Source organism: Gallus gallus, chromosome 4 (genome assembly GCF_016699485.2).
Source record: "Gallus gallus isolate bGalGal1 chromosome 4, bGalGal1.mat.broiler.GRCg7b, whole genome shotgun sequence".
Taxonomy (NCBI): Eukaryota; Metazoa; Chordata; class Aves; order Galliformes; family Phasianidae; genus Gallus; species Gallus gallus.
Genome location: NC_052535.1, coordinates 37,964,538 through 37,981,872, shown reverse-complemented (window position 1 = coordinate 37,981,872; position 17,335 = coordinate 37,964,538). Strand labels below are relative to the sequence as shown.

The following is a 17,335-nucleotide window of genomic DNA, read 5'->3' as shown; positions in this document are numbered from 1 at the left end:
TTGCACTGAGTTTGTGCTTGGTTCTGATGGTAGCTCACTTTTCCCTTGTAATTAGTAATATACACGACTTTATGCTATTTTTTTTTAACATTTCTTGAACTAAATTTCAATAGGTGATAAGAAGGAGAAGAAACAGCAGCCAGTTGCTGGAAGTAGTGATTCAAAACCTGTAGATGTATCTCGTCTGGATCTTCGTGTTGGCTGCATTATTACAGCTGAAAAGCACCCGGATGCAGACTCATTGTATGTTGAAAAGGTGGATGTTGGAGAAGCGAGCCCAAGGACTGTTGTCAGTGGTTTAGTGAAATATGTTCCCCTGGATCAGGTACTAACAATATTATTTGTCGATAAACCATCCTTTCCTGAAGTATCTTGTGACCATTGACTGTTGTTTGTTAATAAGAGTGTTTTCATTCTGCTAAAAGATTTGTACAGTTAAAAACAAAAAGAGGTTAAAGTAGACTTTAACATTAGCCAAAAAAAGAAGAAAAAGTACCCATCCCTCATGTCAGGTTTTTCTCCTTGCAGTGCTTCTGTCCTGGGACCTTATTCTGACTCTATTTTGATACCTTTGGTATGCAGTATACACCTAGGTTACACAGATCTGACTCTTCCTTTAAGATTCCTAGTACACTGCGAACAGTCTGCAGTAATGTTTTTACCATCATCTAGACTTTTGAAAGCTTTGCTTTCCTTTTCTTGCCCATTGAAATGTTTCACATGGAGGAAAAAAAGAGTGAGTAAAATTTAGAGTCAGAACTAGCTGGTAGTGAGCAACTTAAACTGTGGAGTACAAAACGTGTGTTTTTACTTCCTTGACAGGAAGTGAGCCTGTCTCTGTCAGTTTGTCCCTTGGTACACTGTTGTGTTTGACAAACTGGGACACTAAGATAACATTTTCCTCTCACACCTATTCCAGAGAGCTACTGGAAAGGAGGAATTGACTGAAGGCTGCTTCTACATATAAGTGCAACCTTGTCAATTAAAGGAACTTACACAGTAACTGAAAAACTGGTCTTAAAGGAGTTGATCTTACTGTGGAAAAGCTAGGTTTTCTCAAGTGCCTTTTCAGTCTCTACTCACAGCCTCTCCTAACAGCGAGTGTGAAAATGAGGAAGGCAGTTAAAACTATGCTTGTGGGTTTTTTTTGGTATAGGAAGTTATTCAACTGAACAGAACAGTACAGTAACTCATACTCAAACGAGGTTAAATGAATTTTCTTAGTGAAAAAGTGTGTTTTCATTTTAATTTCTCCCTCTCTATAAAATTCTGAATCCATTCGCAGTATAGGCTTATCTTACGGTTCTTACAAAAGTCTCCATATATTACAGCACTTTTTTTTCTTAGACAACTTAAAGCTTTTGCATTGTTAGAATGCATTTATTTAGGTCTGGTTTCTTCTTTTTCCTCTATACATAGGAGTTTGTTATTTTTCTGTAGACAGTTTAAAAATTGAGGCATTTGTGATTAAAAAAAAATGCAAAAGGAAACCACTTGAAATAGCAGTGTTATAGTTTTGGCTGATGATCTTTTGTTTTTTGTTGTTGTATAAAATGACTACATAGATCTTGTTGGTTTTCTTACCATTTATCCATGAAATATTTTGTTGCACTACACTGAAAGTGTACTGAAATGGTGACTTAGGTCAAGAAAAGATGGAATGTGGGTGAAATGGTTTTATCTGGTTTTTGGATTTCTGTACCGCACAACTTGTAGGTTCATTATAAGTGTCACAGTTCACCCTTTACTCCATCTTGAATGTTCACAAACGAACCCTTGAGCAGTTTAGATGCTACCAGTGTGCAGACATTAAAATTGTGCATCTTTTGTTTTGTGCTTTTCTTGTATATGTTGAAGTATCTTCATTGTAATTCTTTTGTTAGAATGAAATCAGTCATTTCCTCCCTCTCCCCACCACCCCAAAATGCCGCAGCACGTGGCGTTTAAATACTCACATCCTTCTGTTTTCCTTCCCCAAGATGCAGAATCGGATGGCAGTACTGCTCTGTAACTTGAAGCCTGCAAAGATGAGAGGAGTAGTATCTCAAGCAATGGTGATGTGTGCCAGCTCCCCAGAAAAAGTGGAAATTCTGGCTCCCCCAGTTGGGGCGGTACCTGGGGACAGAATCACTTTTGAAGGTTTTCCAGGTAAGCAGTGGGTACTTGGGAAATAAGGAAATTGAAGAAAATAGGAGACAGTTCACACTTGCAAAGGTGACATCACTGCTAAAGCAGAGAAAACAGTACTTTAAAGCCAGTTGCATTTTGGTTGAAACCATCAGAACTAGTTATATTAAAACTCTTTATTAGCTCGCTAGAATTGTGTAAATAAAGGACTGAAAATATTCAACCAAAAGTTTGAGAATGCAGGGGAATACTCCTAAAAGTGATGTGATGCTATAGTATTAAAATGATTCAGTTTCTTAAAAGTTAGTCTTAATAAGTGTTTCTGTTTTGCATGTGTTTGAGCAAACATTTGCTTGTTGCAATTAGCAAATGTAAAGCATAGAAATATAGAGTAACTTGTCCAGTGTCTCAATTTAAGTTCCTGACTAAGCCCTACCTCTAGAAAAAGTGTCGTAACTTTGAGCGTTTTTTTGAGGAGAAGGGATGGAGCAGATCAGTGGGAAAGGGTGTTGCCTTTGTATGGTAACACCTGTATGTATAACATACACCTGTACGTATATGTGAGGTATAGACTGAGTGAAGAACTCCTTAAGAACAGTCCCGCAGAGAAGGGCTTAGTAGTCCTGGTAGACAAGAAGCTGGACATGAGCCAGCAGTGTGTGCTTGCAGCCTGGAAGGCCAACTATATCCTGGACTGCATTAAAAGAAGAGTGACCAGCAGGGAGAGGGAGGTGATTGTCCCCATCTATCAGTTCTTGTGGGGCCCCATCTGGAATACTGCATCCAGGCGTGGGGCCCCCACCCCAAGAAAGATGCAGAGCTTTTGGAATGGGTCTAGAGGAGGGCCACTAAGATGATCAGAGGGCGGGAGCACCTCTCCTATGAGGAAAGGTTGAGGGAACTGGCCTTGTTCAGCTTGGAGAAGAGAAGGCTCCAAGGAGACCTCATTGTGGCCTTCCAGTACTTGAAGGGAGCCATGTAAGCAGGAGGGGGTATGACTGTTTACGTGCGTTGACAGTGAAAAGACAAGGGGGAATGGTTTTAAACTAGGACGAGAGGTTTAGGTTAGATATTAGGAGGAAGTTTTTCACTCAGAGGGTGGTGATGCATTGGAACAGGTTGCCCAGAGAGGTTGTGGATGCTCCATCCCTGGAGGCATTCAAGGCCAGGCTGGATGTGGCTCTGGGCAGCCTGGTCGAGTGGTTGGCAACCCTGCGTACAGCAGAGGGGTGAAACTACATGACTTTTGAGGTCCTTTTCAACTCAGGCCATTCTATGATTCTTTGGGGAAAAACCATAATATTAAAAATAACAGGGAGGGGGGGATGTTTGTGGATTTTTTGTGGTTTCTTTTGTTTGGGAAGGAGAGAAGTGACTTTTTGGGTCTCCAAAGAGGGACACTGAACTTCTTTCCACTTCGAGTATATGAATAAATTTGTATTTTTCAGATTAAAATTTAAAAAAAAAGATAACTTTCTCACAAGAAAATGATTTTTCTGATTTCCCATTTCTTCTACCCTCTACTCATCTATGAAAGTGGATTAGTTTGTGACCCGGTGAATCGAGAATTCAAAGTAGTGCCACAGGTGTAGAGTGATACACTTCCCTCATATCCAAACATCATCGCGTAATTCTTATAGGTTAAAAGGAAGGCAATCAGATTCAGCTTTTGTTGCTGTTGATGCTGCCAGCAAAGATGTTATTTTATTATTTCTGTCATGGTTTTAAGTGTTTTGCATCAGGAAGTGCTGGTCTGTTATGACCCCAGTAAGAGGAGACCTGTAAGGTATCATTTAAAATGTACTTTGAGAGCTAACACTGTCAAGCAAGAATAATATAATCTTGCATCACTTGGGTGGTGGGAACCCCAAGTTAGTACATCATCAAAACAGATTTCTGATCCACACTGCAGACCCTGTCTATAAGAGATTTGTTTCTTTCAGTCATTCAAACTATTGTAGGATTTTCATACAGGAAGCAGCGTCTCCATTCAGCATTTCAACTATCAAAAAGAAAGGAAGTTCACACTTGATGCTGTGATTTTTTTGATAGACAGGACATCTAGGTGATGCAGTTACCTGGGATGAAGAGGGAGGTGCCTGCCTGCCTTCTGTTATAAGTCCGATAAACTCTGAGCCCAAGGAATTTATGCAGCACAGCACAGGCCCGCTTAGGATCGCTATGTGACACTATTATAAGAGAAAATGGTCTATAGCTCCCAGAATTTCCCATATTGGGTGAATTTTTTGTCTTCCATCTCCTCGTCAGAATTTATTTGTTGCTAAAAATATACTTTTTTTTTTTTACATGTGAAGGATTGTACCTTTCTCTTTTCAACATACAAACATATCAACCTCATTACTAAAACTGATGCTTGTTTAAAAAAAAAAAAAAGTATTTTGGTTGGCATATGATGATGGAAGCAATGTTCTATCCAACTTAGGAAATGGGAGGAAAGCTCAGTTTTCTTTGATTTAATACTATGTCTGAAAATAGCTGAAATATACTGTGTTCAATAAGAGTATCAATCTTGCAGCATTTTTCATTTTCCTGTTTTAGAAAGACATTAAACTTGCTAGTTGAGATGTAGAACTGGTTAAGCTGGATGCATGTAATGTGTATGAAATTCGGAGAGGCTGCAGTAGTTGCAATGGCTAAATAGTAGGAATACGCATTCAGAGCTGTAGAGTAAACCCTGCTAACGGATAAACCCTATTATGTCAGATGTCATTTGATATCACTGCTCAATTGCACTTGTTCTTTCTGAACAAGTCTGATACAGTTCGTAACACTGCTAAATTGCAGTCACTTATGTTCTGATGGAATTTTTAAGAGTGGTTTTGAAGTGTAAACACTGAAGCATTGAAATGAAAATAGTAAGGACAGGTAGGTCTGATTCTGGTTTGAAGTCTGAAAGCGTATGAAGCAACTGGAGCAGCGGCAACAGTAACACAGTTAAAACACAGCTGTCTATTAAGCACATTGCCATCAATTTGTTTTTAAACCTACTCTCTACCATACAAAGTATTCATGAGAAATAAGCTAATTTTCTTGTTGATTTTTGTTAAAGAGAGTGTGTCTTGCTGCTTCAGAGAAATTATCAGTTAATTTGAAGCTGGAGAGTTTTCTTAAAATCACTTTCTGTGTTCTAGGGGAGGAAAGATTTGCTAACTAATGCTGTGGTCTGAAGAAGTACTCTTTGTTTACTTAATGTCATTGTCCTCAGGGGAACTTTAACACCATTTTGTACTCCAATACATGAATCTTCAGATCTGTTGGGTCTTTCCTCTATCAAGAACTTTACCAGATCAAACATGAGTGGAAAAGGTCTGACTCATAAACCTGAGGAAAAATTATTCATTCACATGTCTGTAAACTATGCACTCCCACACAGGAATTGCTGTGTGAAAGCAATTACAAGAGCTTTCCAAGCTAACTAAGGACCTCAATCTTGATGGTACCACTATAACTGATGTGTTGGCAAAACTCTTAAATGCAAAAATGCCACGGGAACCACAAGGTATTATATAAATTATTTGATGTTAGTTATGCTCTAAGAATCTAGCATTTTGATCAATATCTAGCTCTTAAAAAAGATGCTAAAACTGGATTGCAGTGGCCAGTCTGTATTCAATAGGTTTCTTGAACTATGCTATCCATATATTGTATGGATGCTTTCCTTCAACTGTGTGATTATATTCCATAGCAGGCTGAGCAGTATTAACGTTTCATAAGGCCATTTCTGGCCTTATGAATGATACTGAGGTGCTATAGAGAGAAGAGGTTTCTTGCTTATTATGGTAGTTTCTTCTGTAGCATTTAAACTGTTAGACCAAATGACACATTTAACACAAATTGAGCCCTTTTATTTGGTTCTTATTATTTTACAGTGGGAAGCTCATGAAGCCATTGCAAGATGGAATTTATTTTTAGAAACCCTTCTGATGAATATTTTTGGAGGGGAAGAAAATGCATTGAGGGGAAAGCTTAGAAAAATGCACAACTTAAAACTTGAGTAGTATTTAAAATTGGTGCCGATACTAACCTAGTGTGAGCTCACCACAGATCCCAAGAGTGTTGATATGGAATTCCAAAGAAACTTATTAACATCCAAAATGTACTTTTATAATAAAAATCAGATTTTGTTCCTAATGGGGAAAAAAAATTATATTTGGCAAAGGAAGGAAATGCACAGTGGGTCATTTAATGTTCCATTTAATGATTTTTATTAGTTTGTATGCATTCACTGTGATCTAAGTCCACGTCTGTCTTTGTGAACTCAAGTATTGAACAGGATTTCTGTAAAATCAGAATTTCTGTAAAAATGCACGTTTAACTCCAAGCACTTAGGTTAGTCTGTTTTTATCTAAGATGTTACGTCCACCACAGCTGAGAAATAACTTGAATACAATTATCAAATCCTACTTAGGCAACAATAGCCTGCTTAACACAGAAATCGGTCTGGTGTGCTTCTCTTGCACAGTTGCAGGTATAGAAGCTACAGAAGTTAGAGCTGTCTACAGGCTGAGGTAACTTAGTATTACAAGAATTGAGGATAGGAGTAGATTGCATCACTGAAAACATTTAAAGAAGAAAATAGGAGAGGTTGGAATTAACACAGTTTGTTGACTTATGTTTGTCAGAAGCCACTGAAGAACACTAGAAACTAAACACATACACCTTATACTATAAGCCTATGGGATTTTTCTCTTCTTGAGGACACTGATTAGTGGAAGAAGGAAGTATTTGATATTCTGCTCACACAGAGAGCTTGTCATTTGCCTGTAGGAACTTCTGGCTCCCCTGAGATAATTTCAGAGAGGTTATATTATCTAGGATTTGTTGTTTGATTCTTGTATTTTTTTCAAAGTGTATTTCTTACCTATAAGGCACCTGTGAAATTCCTTTGATATAAGTTCTAAAAATACATTAATTACTAAAATTAAGATATAGATAACGCTGTGTCTTAGTGAGCGATATATTGCTCTACATTATGTTATGGTCTGCGTCTACTTAATTCCTAGAAATCCTTTTGCTTTTAGGTAAATTTTATAAACCAACAGCCAGCAACAGTTTGATTTCTTTAGACACGAGTTAAGGTCGGCTACTTACAGTATTTTTTCCTCTGAAAGACCATCATTTTGAGAAATAATCTGGAGACAGATTCTAAGCAGTTCCTGATTAAAGTTAAAGGTTTTGTTTTGAGACTCACAGGTAATATTTCTTTCCCTTAAAAAATTGTACAGAGAATCTATGTGAGCTCTCACTAATGTGTGCTCATATAGAGCTCTTGCTATTTCTTATGTGTTGTGTGCTATTAGGTTATTCTTTGTTTTGAAATAGGAGATCCTGAGAAGGAACTTAATCCCAAGAAGAAGATGTGGGAGCAAATCCAACCTGATCTTCATACCAACGACCAGTGTGTTGCTACATACAAAGGAGTTCCATTTGAAGTGAAAGGGAAAGGAGTTTGCAGGGCAGAGACCATGGCAAACAGTGGAATTAAATAAATGGTTATTAGCTGCTTGTTCAGATGTTGAAATGGAAAGTAATGCGAGCACAATAAAAAACATGAATATATAACCCTCTGAAATGCATGTCTACTACCTTTTTTGTTTGATTTCTTTCCCAGAGATACATACTGTTATACCTGTAACACTGACAATTCACTCATCTCCGTATTTACTTTCTTTGAGGTTGTGTTCTATGCAGTCATTAACAACTCAGTGTTCAAGACACCAAGGCTCATTCATGGAGGAACTGAAACCTGATGAGCATATTTTCTAGATAACTGAAAAGTTAAGAGGATCCATGAAGCAAGAGCATCGCAGTAAGGAAAACTTTCTGCCCTACTCCTTGTGTGCTAACCTCAGTTCAAGAGGTACAGTGCCAACAGTTGGTCAGAAGACTGCAACTGTCTTCATTCTTCTTGTCATCTTTCAACGGTTTCAGGCCTCTTAAACATTTTTCAGATATATTATAAACTTCTGCAACTTTGTTTTCTTCTGTGTTTTCTGAGTAATCTGCAGACAGTTGTAACGGGAGTGTTAAACTATGGCCCCTTGTGCCCCAGAATTTGCAAAATGACATACATCAAATAGGTTGCTTTGCTAAAACAGTTCTGGAGTTTCACCTTTTCCACCTCAATAGTTACTTCCTAGTGAGGGAGATTACTGATGAAGGATGCGTAGCTAGTAGATTACCAAGAAAATGTAGTCAGATATGAAAAAGTTGGTTTTCAATGCTTAAAACACACAGATCCTTTTTCCATTTTAATATACATTTTGAATAATATTTTGTATAAAATATGCTTTGATTTTTTTTTAACAGAAATTGCTTCTTTTAGGTTTTATTGGAATTATTCCATAATAATGTATTTAAAGTAGGCACAACTACTGTGGTGATATCCTTAAATTACTCCTTCTAACTCTTGCCTTTCAATAATCTGAAAGTAACCATTGCAGATCAATTCACAATAAAACTTGAAAAGTAACTATTTAGAAACACTTCACATGTTTCAGCATATACTATTTAACTGTCTACTGTCTAACTACTCACATGGTAAGCACTTTTCTAACCACTGATGTAAGAAACTTACCCAACCTGAATTTCACAAGCTTTGAACTTATTATAGTAAGCTGGGAGATAAAATCAAAGTGGTAATGATACAAGATTAAAAGGAAGCAAACTCAAAAGAAAGAATTGACAGATTTCTTTTCCAGATGAGTTCTGTATGTGCCTATGCTGTTAACTGTGCTAATTTTTCATATATATTTGGGAATAAGCAGCAGAAATTAAGTTATTCTAAATGTACCAAATAGCATTAAGCACACGGGGAGCTATTTTAACTGCTCTGTAAACTGTGTGTCCAGTGATATCTTATTAAACAAAGCACTTGAAGTTCAAAAATCTCAGATTTAACCTTTGAATCAAAGTAGGGAAATACCTTTACAGTAGACAAATGTTATGGAAAGCTTTTTTAATGTGCTTTTTTTTTCTTCCAGATCTGTGTTCTATATGAAATGCAATTTGCAATAGGGTGTAGTGTAAAATTTTATTACTGACTACAGTCATGTTAGGAGCATGATTTAGAGCACTAGCTTGTTCTCATTTGTGGTTGAAACTGGGGTTCTGGATTCAGTAGCGTGAGGTGCTCTATGAAGGGCACGTAGTTTGGTAATCTACAGAGATATTTCCAATTGTATTTTCTGAGGTATTCAGTGGGAATGTTGAAGATTCAAATTGCTGTCTTTTCTACTGTTTTATTAGATGTTATATAGCATAGAAAATAGACAAATGAGCATCTGAAAGCTAATTTTATTCCTTGTCATGTTTAAGTAGTACTTGATAATTATTCTGTCTTAAAAAATTCAAGAGCTTTCTTAAAATAGTAGCTCTTTCCTCTTTAATTATACTCTTCTGGTTGTCTAGGAAAACATATTTGTTCTTTACTGAGTTCAGTAGTGACAACAGGGTACTTGAAGCGTTGTGCAGATATGCTTCCTCACTGAATCCAGCTTCTTCTGCCTTGTCTGCATGAGTAAGTAAAACTGCAGTGAAATCCTTCCATGTGGGACCTAGAAGTTCCTGTAATGAAAAACAAATCTCAAATAGTTGTCTTTTCTTATTCATTTTTTCTACTTCTACCTCATAATTATGTGTTAGCAGATCAGCTTGTGTTCTGCTTCTGGCAGTAATCCAGTTTATGCCTGTCTGAGTTGCTGAAGGTTCTGGGGATTTTGTCCTTTAAAGACCTTGGCATCCCCTTCTAGTGGAAATAGGTGGCCATGCAGATAGCAGTTGAACTGTTCTGCTGCAGGTGTTAATAGAGTTTCTACAGTTAAGTGTCCACATGTAAATAATGAAAATTGTTAAGCTACATCACGCATCATTATAAATAATATGTAAAATTCAAGTAGCCTATGTTATTTTCTATGTATAAATATTTGCATGCAATCTCTAAGCTCTTTGAAAAAAGATTTCTTAATCACCTTGCAGTGAATTAAGAAATGAAACAATTCTATGTAACACTGATTTCAATAACAGCTGCATCCCCTTAAACTGAACTGTCCTTGGTAGCACAGGAATAATGACAGGCAGAGAATTTCTTTAACTGTAGTTGATCATTTGATGGAAGGGAACAGGGAAAATAAGCTGGCTTTTTGTCAGTATGAAAGAAAGTAATATGAGTAACAGATAGGACTTTAAGTTACAATAGTAAAAGAAATAGTAACTTTAATACAATCATGCAAACACCTGTATGTGTGAAAGGAAAACTATTTTATTATTGAAGTCCACCTTATAGTTATTTCAAAAAATCTGTAAACTAAATGTTTAAGTGCATAAAAGTGTTTTAAAGGATATCTTTTTACTCCCAAGATAAGCAAGGAGTTAGACAAAGGATTATGTTATATTAATAGTGATTGATCTGTTTTAGGTGTTAAGGATGAGGAAAAAAACCTGCAAAATAAACTGTATTTTGGTGTAGGCTGTCTGGAAGAGTTGAGAGACTAGTTTTAGAGGGAGAGTGGTGCCTTTAATTATCTGAGGACTCAGATATGTCACTGCTAATATTAGTTATGAGATCAATATCTGCCGCTCTCCTAATACATTAGACTATTTATTGGATTAAAAAATGCAGACTTAAATGCCAGTAGTCTTCTGTATGAATTACTGATAGACCATCCCTAATATGTAGAGGATTATTGTGAGAACTTATTGCTAAAAATGTAGTCCTCACGGTAGTGTCGTCTTGAAACACAAATACTGAAACACAACCTTATTGATCATAATCCCAGCACTCAGACAGCTGTCCTGCCCCATTTGTTTGTGGCTGATATAATCATAGCATGATAGTCTTTTAAGGAGATAATAACTAAAATAAGTTATAATTAAGAAACAAGGAAGTGTTGCTTTCTCATTGTTTTGGTTTTTACGTGTTTTATTTAATCTCTACTATGGATTTTTAAAGCTCTATTAAAGGAGAAAGGTACAGGGGCATCTCCTAGGCTTTTAGCGGCCTTTTTACTGGCCTTGAAACAAAACGATCTCAAGATGATTTTCCATTGGCTTAAAGTAAAAATTCTAGATGGAAGTGTTGATTCCTCTTAAATAACATAAAGTTTAGAGAAATGGAAAACTGTATAAAGAAGGGTAACAATGAGGAAAAAAATACAAGGATTCCACTGAAGTGAAAGATATTCATTTTCAGTGTTACCTACTTCCAAAAATTTTCTTCAACATAGATTCAAAATATCTGCTTCAAGTGAATAATGCTAGAAGATTGCTAGAATAAATGTGTTAACTTTCTAACTTTTTTTCCCCCTTGAATAGATACAGCATTAGTGATAGTGACTTTCCACATGATTTTGGACCTATTATTCTCTCTTTGGGCTATGCTCTATCCTATACAGTCTGCAGGAGAGTGAAGTAACCAAACAACTTCTTCAAACAGCACGTCTCGTCAACAAGCTAGCAGTGTCATAGTAAACCCTTAACTAATTTCTGTGAGAGAAGCTTATTTTGCCATGTAAATTTGATTCCAAAAGTCTATAGTGTTGAATCCAACTACAGCATACCAGTTGCTTTTTTTTTCTCAGGTTCAGTGTGGTATGTGTGACAATGGTGTATAGTGTTAGAGCTATGAGTGTAAATACACGTGTATTTCAGCTGGTGGATTGGAAGGTGTTCCAATTTTTAGCTGCGCTTCTCTAATTCATATCTGCAGTCAGCATCTCCATAGTTACTTTCAACCAAAGACAAAAAGAGTTGCCATTACAGTAGAAATTTCTATTTATTTGTTACCTGGATGAACTGAACTGTTTGATCATTTTCATCTGGACACAGAGGTAAGTCAGCCCTCAGGACCAAAAGAGCAAGATGCAGACCTTCCTCCCTGAAGTGGTGAGCCAGGGCAGATCTCACTGTGTGTTTCACCTGCTCTTTGCTCAGGCTGCTGTGAGGGTAGCTTGGAGTGTCAAGTACCCGAATGCGGAGAGCTAGCTCACAGCCATTTCTTCGTGTAACCCCCAGAATACGGCAGCTGTGCCCAAGGCTGCAGCAAGTGGTCACTGAGCTTGGGGAAAGATGGCTTTCAAAGTCCAAGCTGCCTAGCAGGCTGTTCCCAGCAGCGCTTTTGCCAGTCTGAGTTCTTCCAAGGACAACGAGGTTGATTGTCATCTCATTGCTGTCTGCCATTGTCTTTGGTTTTTATCTGCAAACCTGTTATTAAGTGAAGATGGAGTAACATGAGCTGTTTCAGACAACAACTTAAACAATCCAGCAAAAATGTAAAAATTCAGTCTCTTGAGTGTCTTTCCTTGCCTGAAATCTGTAAGGAGTGTATGCTCTAGACATTCAATGCAGCACATGCATACCTCTGATCCGAGGACCTATCTTTGCTGTCCTTTTCCAGTCTCCCACTCAGAAGGAGCAAGACTCCGTGGTAGTTCTCACAACAAGGAGAGCAGCCTGATAGGCTGTGCTTCTGCGCTGTTGGAGCTGAAGAGCCGGGAAAGAGTCAAGTTTCAGAAGAGATTTAGGAACATTGTGAAGCAGATAAAGCTTAGGATGGGCAAAAAGCATAGAGGGAAAGTAGCTGAGAAATAACTGTAGAAAATGCAGAAGAATGTTACAAAAAAGGAGGAAAACTGGAGGAGGAGGAAGTTAGAATGGTGATGACTGCATGCTGCTGTTACTAGTAAATCTTTACCTGTTTTTTTGAGGGGCTGAGGTGGAAGGTGAAGATAGTATGGGAGAAGTAGCTTTTAAAGGAGTGCTTCTGCAGCAGAGAGCAGCTTGGAAAATCTTTTATCAGCTTCCACTAAGACTACAATAGATAATGATTCAGGAGGACATTCTGATACAGGCAAATATAGGAAGTATGTCTTAATAAAAACAGCAACAACAGTAAAACTTGCTAATGCTGCAGATTCAGTCTCCAAATTTAGACTTTAGATATTGGAAATCTACACTATGATATAGACTTCGATAGCACAGTGGGGAAGAATAGTGTAGGCTAGTGGTTGGAGAGGGGAAATGACTTCATAAATAAGCCGTCTTTCTTTTCTGTATTCTTTATCTACTGGGTTTTGGTGCACGTTAATTGTCTCAGGAATATTGGTTGATGAAATACATTCAGCTGTTTCAGATGAAAAAGCAGTTGGTGAATAAGCATCTTATTTTAAGTTATCGGTGATGTTGAACTCAATGTGTTGTGTGTTGGTTGGTTGTTTTTTAATATACTGTGTTTATGTACTTGGAGATTGTCTGCAATTAATTTATTCAGATTTATGCCTGAGCAGATCAGTGATTCTCCTTCCTATTAAGTCCGTGCCTAAATCAGTTCTTGAAATAACTCAGGTACAAAGCCAAACATGCAAGAACTATTAAGTTAAAATATTAATTTTGTTACAGACAACACTGAATTCTGTACATGATCTTTCTTGGAGAATTTGGCATTTTATATGGAATTTAACATTATCAGTTCCCTTTTAATCTTAAGAATACCCGCCTATTCTCTTTAAAAAAGACACTTTATGAAGTTACACTGATGAATAAACCAGTAACAGTAAATGTGAATTGTATTCATCTTCTGTATCATAATAATATGGAGATGGATAAGATGGAGGACATGAATTTGTGCACTCCTTCCTTCTACCTCTTTCTTCCCCCAGTCATAACCAAGGATTTTTGTTTTTTTTCCTTATATGCAGTCTACACTTAAACACTTAGTTTAATTTCAATAGTTTGTCTCTTACCTTATATTTCCTGAAAGTCTTTTTTTATTCAATCTTCATTCATAAACCGTGTGTGCTGAGCAAAAAGTTCATACGTGAACTTTGAAACTTAGAGCAGCAACGTACCACGCTGAGACTGTTACGTACACATTAATCTGGTTAATCTATTACTGATAGGTCCTCATTCAATTTGTTACGTTTGGTCAGTACTTAGCGCTGTCTGATGCAAATATAGTTTATGTATAAAGTGGGTATTTTTGAAAGTTGCTTAATTTCTTCCAGCAGTTTAATGTGAGAGCGATAATGGAGTTAGTGGGTTATTTTGTGTTTCATGTTCTTGACTGTGTTCTTATATGTATATGATGAATATATGCACTTTCTTTTATTCTCACAATGAATAAATAGATGCAGTATTTTCAAAATACAGCATAAGCATTACACAGATGTAAAGCTATTTCTCTGAAAAGGTAGATAAAAATAATCTGAAAATAGATAAAAATACAGAAGTCATTTGTGAATCTGGAAGAAAATTGAAGAAGACTGGCACCGGTGTTCATTTGCTGTTGGCTAGACAGGTGTGATCTTTTCTTTGATCACATGCTATGCTTGGTATGTTTTGCTTGCAAGTGTAATTCTTTTCTGTGCTTTAGTAGTACTAAAGGCAAAGGTAAAAAGATATCCCAGAAAAGACCTATCACATATTTTTTAGGCTTTTTTCCGCAGGTAAGAAAGTAACTAATTTGAATTTCTGTGCCGTAGTAGAAAATAAATCTACATTTGTGTTTTAATGACTGGATTCTGGTAGTAGAACAGAAGAGTGATTGTCTGTTTGCAGAGAAAGATTCAGCTGTAGCTCCTCTCTGACCATAAATTCTAGGTTGATGGAGAGATGTATTTAATCCAAGAATCTGGTAATCAAGGAACGGGAATCTGGTATGTAGGCTTTCGGTGGTGGGAAGGAAAGTAAAGACGCTTTCCAGAGCCCATTTGGATAACATTGTTATCCAAAATGTAGCTCTATATGGGAGCTCCTACATCACAGTTTAATGCAATACAAGGTCTGCTTCAGCCTGCAGCAGTGTAGTTAAGGCATCAGTTCTTCCAGAAATCTGTCTCTCAGTATGGTGCCACAAGCACAGCTAGTGTTTTGGCAGAAGGTAGGAGCTAATGGTGCCTTAACAGCCTCCTTGGGTAAACTCACATTATTCTTCATGAATGAGTTCTTTTGTGTTGCCTGGCTTTAGACAACTGTGTAAAAATTCCGTTGCTCTATATTTTTAAGAGCACATACGCAAGTTAGTTGCCTTTATACAGCTCCCTACTCTTCAACTTGCCTATTTTGATGAGTGGTGAGACATTAAATCTTTCCTTGTATAAGTAGCAGTGGCACCTACTGCTAGTTCCTACTGTGAAAAGACTTGTAGGTTAACACTGTGCAGACTGCATGCAACTCAAGTCCTACACAGGTTTTATCTATATATAGAGTGTATAGCAAGGTTCCTTTCTCTGCTGCTGGAAGCAGAATTGAAGAAGAGTGCTTACAGGGTGACACTTTAAAACCAACAGTAGGTCAGTCTCATAGAACTGTGGATATTGCAAATAGAAAATATGGATGCTTCACTTGATTTGACTAGAAGTCTTGACTTTGGTTAAATTGTTGCAGTCTAGTTCAGCGCATTTTGTTGGGCTGTTCTTATGTCTAGTAATGCCTCTCATTAGAGCTGAGACAGTGTACATCATCCTAGCAGCCACATAGTAGCCTGCCTGTGGGGCAGTTTAAGCTGTGCATGAGCAAGGATTCAAAATACCAGGAAAGCTAGAATTACAGAAGAAGTGGAGTCTCGTATGTAAAATACAGTTTGTTTAGCTTTAGGTAGATCAGGGCTCTTACGCTGGCAAAATTGCCATGAAATTAAGAGCACTGTAAGCAAGGCAGTGATTAAATGTTATCTAAAAGTTACCTAAGCGTTCTTCCCCACCAAAAACATGCAGCTTCTTTCCATTACTATTAGTGCAGCATAACCTGTGACAGAATGCATCTGGAATGTCTTATGTCAGTATGGACAAAAGATTTTAAGAAGTCATCTTCCCAGAAAGGTGTGATGGAAAAAATCAAACTGTTTTATATGACATTTGCTTAGCCTCCTTGAAGTACGTGAAAAGAATCCTCCCCAAGGTGGCAGTAGCAGCTTACTCCACAGGTAGTGTAAAACTCAGCTGGGGGTCCCCTTGCTCTAGAATCCAACGCTGAAATAAAATACCAGGTCAGAAATAGGCTGAAGTGTTAGAAGTACAGAGCAATTACAAGAGTCTTGAAACATCTGCTGAAATAATGAAGATGTGGAAAACATTTTTCTTTCCATTGTCATAAGGGATATTTATTTATATGAAACATGTTTTCTCTAATACATAGCACAGCATCTTAATGAGTTTGAACAGCAGTAATTCAAAGGTAACACTTAAGAAACTGGAAGTTTTATTTGTTCTTCTTTACATGATTCTTCTTCTAAAAGAGATCTTTGTTTTCCCTAGCTTTTGAATTGAGTTGGTGACATTTATTGTGGGGCTTTGAATATGAGATCTTACAGTCTACTGGCAAAAGTTGAATTTGCAAAGAGCAAGTACAGAATGTAACAAAATTCTATTTGATGCTTTGTAGCACTGCTCACTGCCTGTGGGTAAGCTATTGTTTGGTTTTCTTTGTGTTTATTTAACTTTATTTTCAAAATGGCAAGGAGAAAACTGAAACTGAGGTCTATTATGGATTGGCTGGCAAGAAGGCTTCCCGGAGCTTAAAAATGCGTCTTTTACTGCTCCTGTAGAAATACCAAGCAAGTCTTGTAGGGAATTGTTAAGAATCTAAGAAAGTGAGGCTCCGAATCAAATTGAAAATAACTGGAGCTTGGCCATGCAGCTTCTTCAGATTTTGAAAGAACAGTGCTAAAATCATTTCCGAATTTCTACTGGATTTGTATGTACGTACAGTGTTAACTAAAGTTTCAGCACATTTTTGTCACATTGCCCTGTCAGCTGTTGTTCTGTTGTATTCCTGTGATCATGCAGTTGGTCTGAAAGCACCCTGAGCAAGCTCTCCACCCTGCTTTGCAGTGTGTGCTCCAAATAGGCTACTCTTATAAACTGAAATGACATAGGTTCTTTTGAGGCACCACATCTCTTACCATGTGCCTCCTTTCAGTTCCCACGCCTTCCCATCCCTTACAGCTTCTTTCCCTATGTGGGTTCTCATTTGAGCCCAAGATTATGCCATAGTAAGTAATTTTAGATGTGCTTTGATGAAGTTCTCTTAAAGAAAATGCAGTGAGGCCATTTGATGGATTGCCACACACAGAGGCAGGCTTTAAGCATTCCCATACAACTTGAGAAGTCCAGGAAGGTATGCATGCCATGTAGTTGGTGTGGATTCAGTTCTGTTAGACATGTAATTTCAAAGAAAAACCAAACATATCACT

General features: G+C 37.4%; 2 protein-coding genes across 5 annotated transcripts in view; one reads left to right on the top strand and one right to left on the bottom strand.

Moving 5' to 3' along the window:
* The window catches only part of AIMP1 (aminoacyl tRNA synthetase complex interacting multifunctional protein 1), a 31,414-nt gene extending 23,694 nt beyond the window's left edge, over positions 1–7,720 (top strand). For both annotated transcript variants that reach the window (XM_420496.8, XM_046940771.1), the window contains exons 5-7: positions 114–325; positions 1,980–2,148; positions 7,471–7,720. In XM_420496.8, the coding sequence (XP_420496.3) occupies positions 114–325; positions 1,980–2,148; positions 7,471–7,637 (548 nt within the window). In that variant the 3' untranslated portion in view covers positions 7,638–7,720. The remainder of the gene's footprint in view (positions 1–113; positions 326–1,979; positions 2,149–7,470) is intronic.
* A 1,442-nt stretch (positions 7,721–9,162) lies between these two features.
* On the bottom strand, positions 9,163–13,984 carry GIMD1 (GIMAP family P-loop NTPase domain containing 1). Of its 3 annotated transcripts, none has more exons than XM_046940773.1 (4): positions 12,839–13,984; positions 12,504–12,627; positions 11,932–12,348; positions 9,163–9,714 (listed from the first exon to the last, which is right to left on the bottom strand). In XM_046940773.1, the coding sequence occupies exons 3-4, from the start codon at positions 12,322–12,324 to the stop codon at positions 9,445–9,447; spliced, it is 663 nt and encodes a 220-aa protein (XP_046796729.1). In that variant the 5' UTR covers positions 12,325–12,348; positions 12,504–12,627; positions 12,839–13,984; the 3' UTR covers positions 9,163–9,444. The 3 variants fall into 3 exon arrangements, with proteins under 3 accessions (XP_046796729.1, XP_040555567.1, XP_420495.2); XM_040699633.2 differs by having other exon boundaries at positions 13,887–13,984; XM_420495.8 differs by lacking the exon at positions 12,504–12,627 and having other exon boundaries at positions 13,887–13,984.
* Between the last annotated feature and the right edge of the window lie 3,351 nt (positions 13,985–17,335).

What these genes read in the sequence shown, in the direction of transcription:
- GIMD1 (XM_046940773.1), bottom strand. Translation starts at nt 12,324, where the DNA reads ATGGCAGACAGCAATGAGATGACAATCAACCTCGTTGTCCTTGGAAGA. An exon ending in AAACAGTTCAGTTCATCCAG is followed by an intron (nt 9,715 to 11,931) that starts GTAACAAATAAA and finishes TTTTCATTACAG; the next exon opens with GAACTTCTAGGTCCCACATG.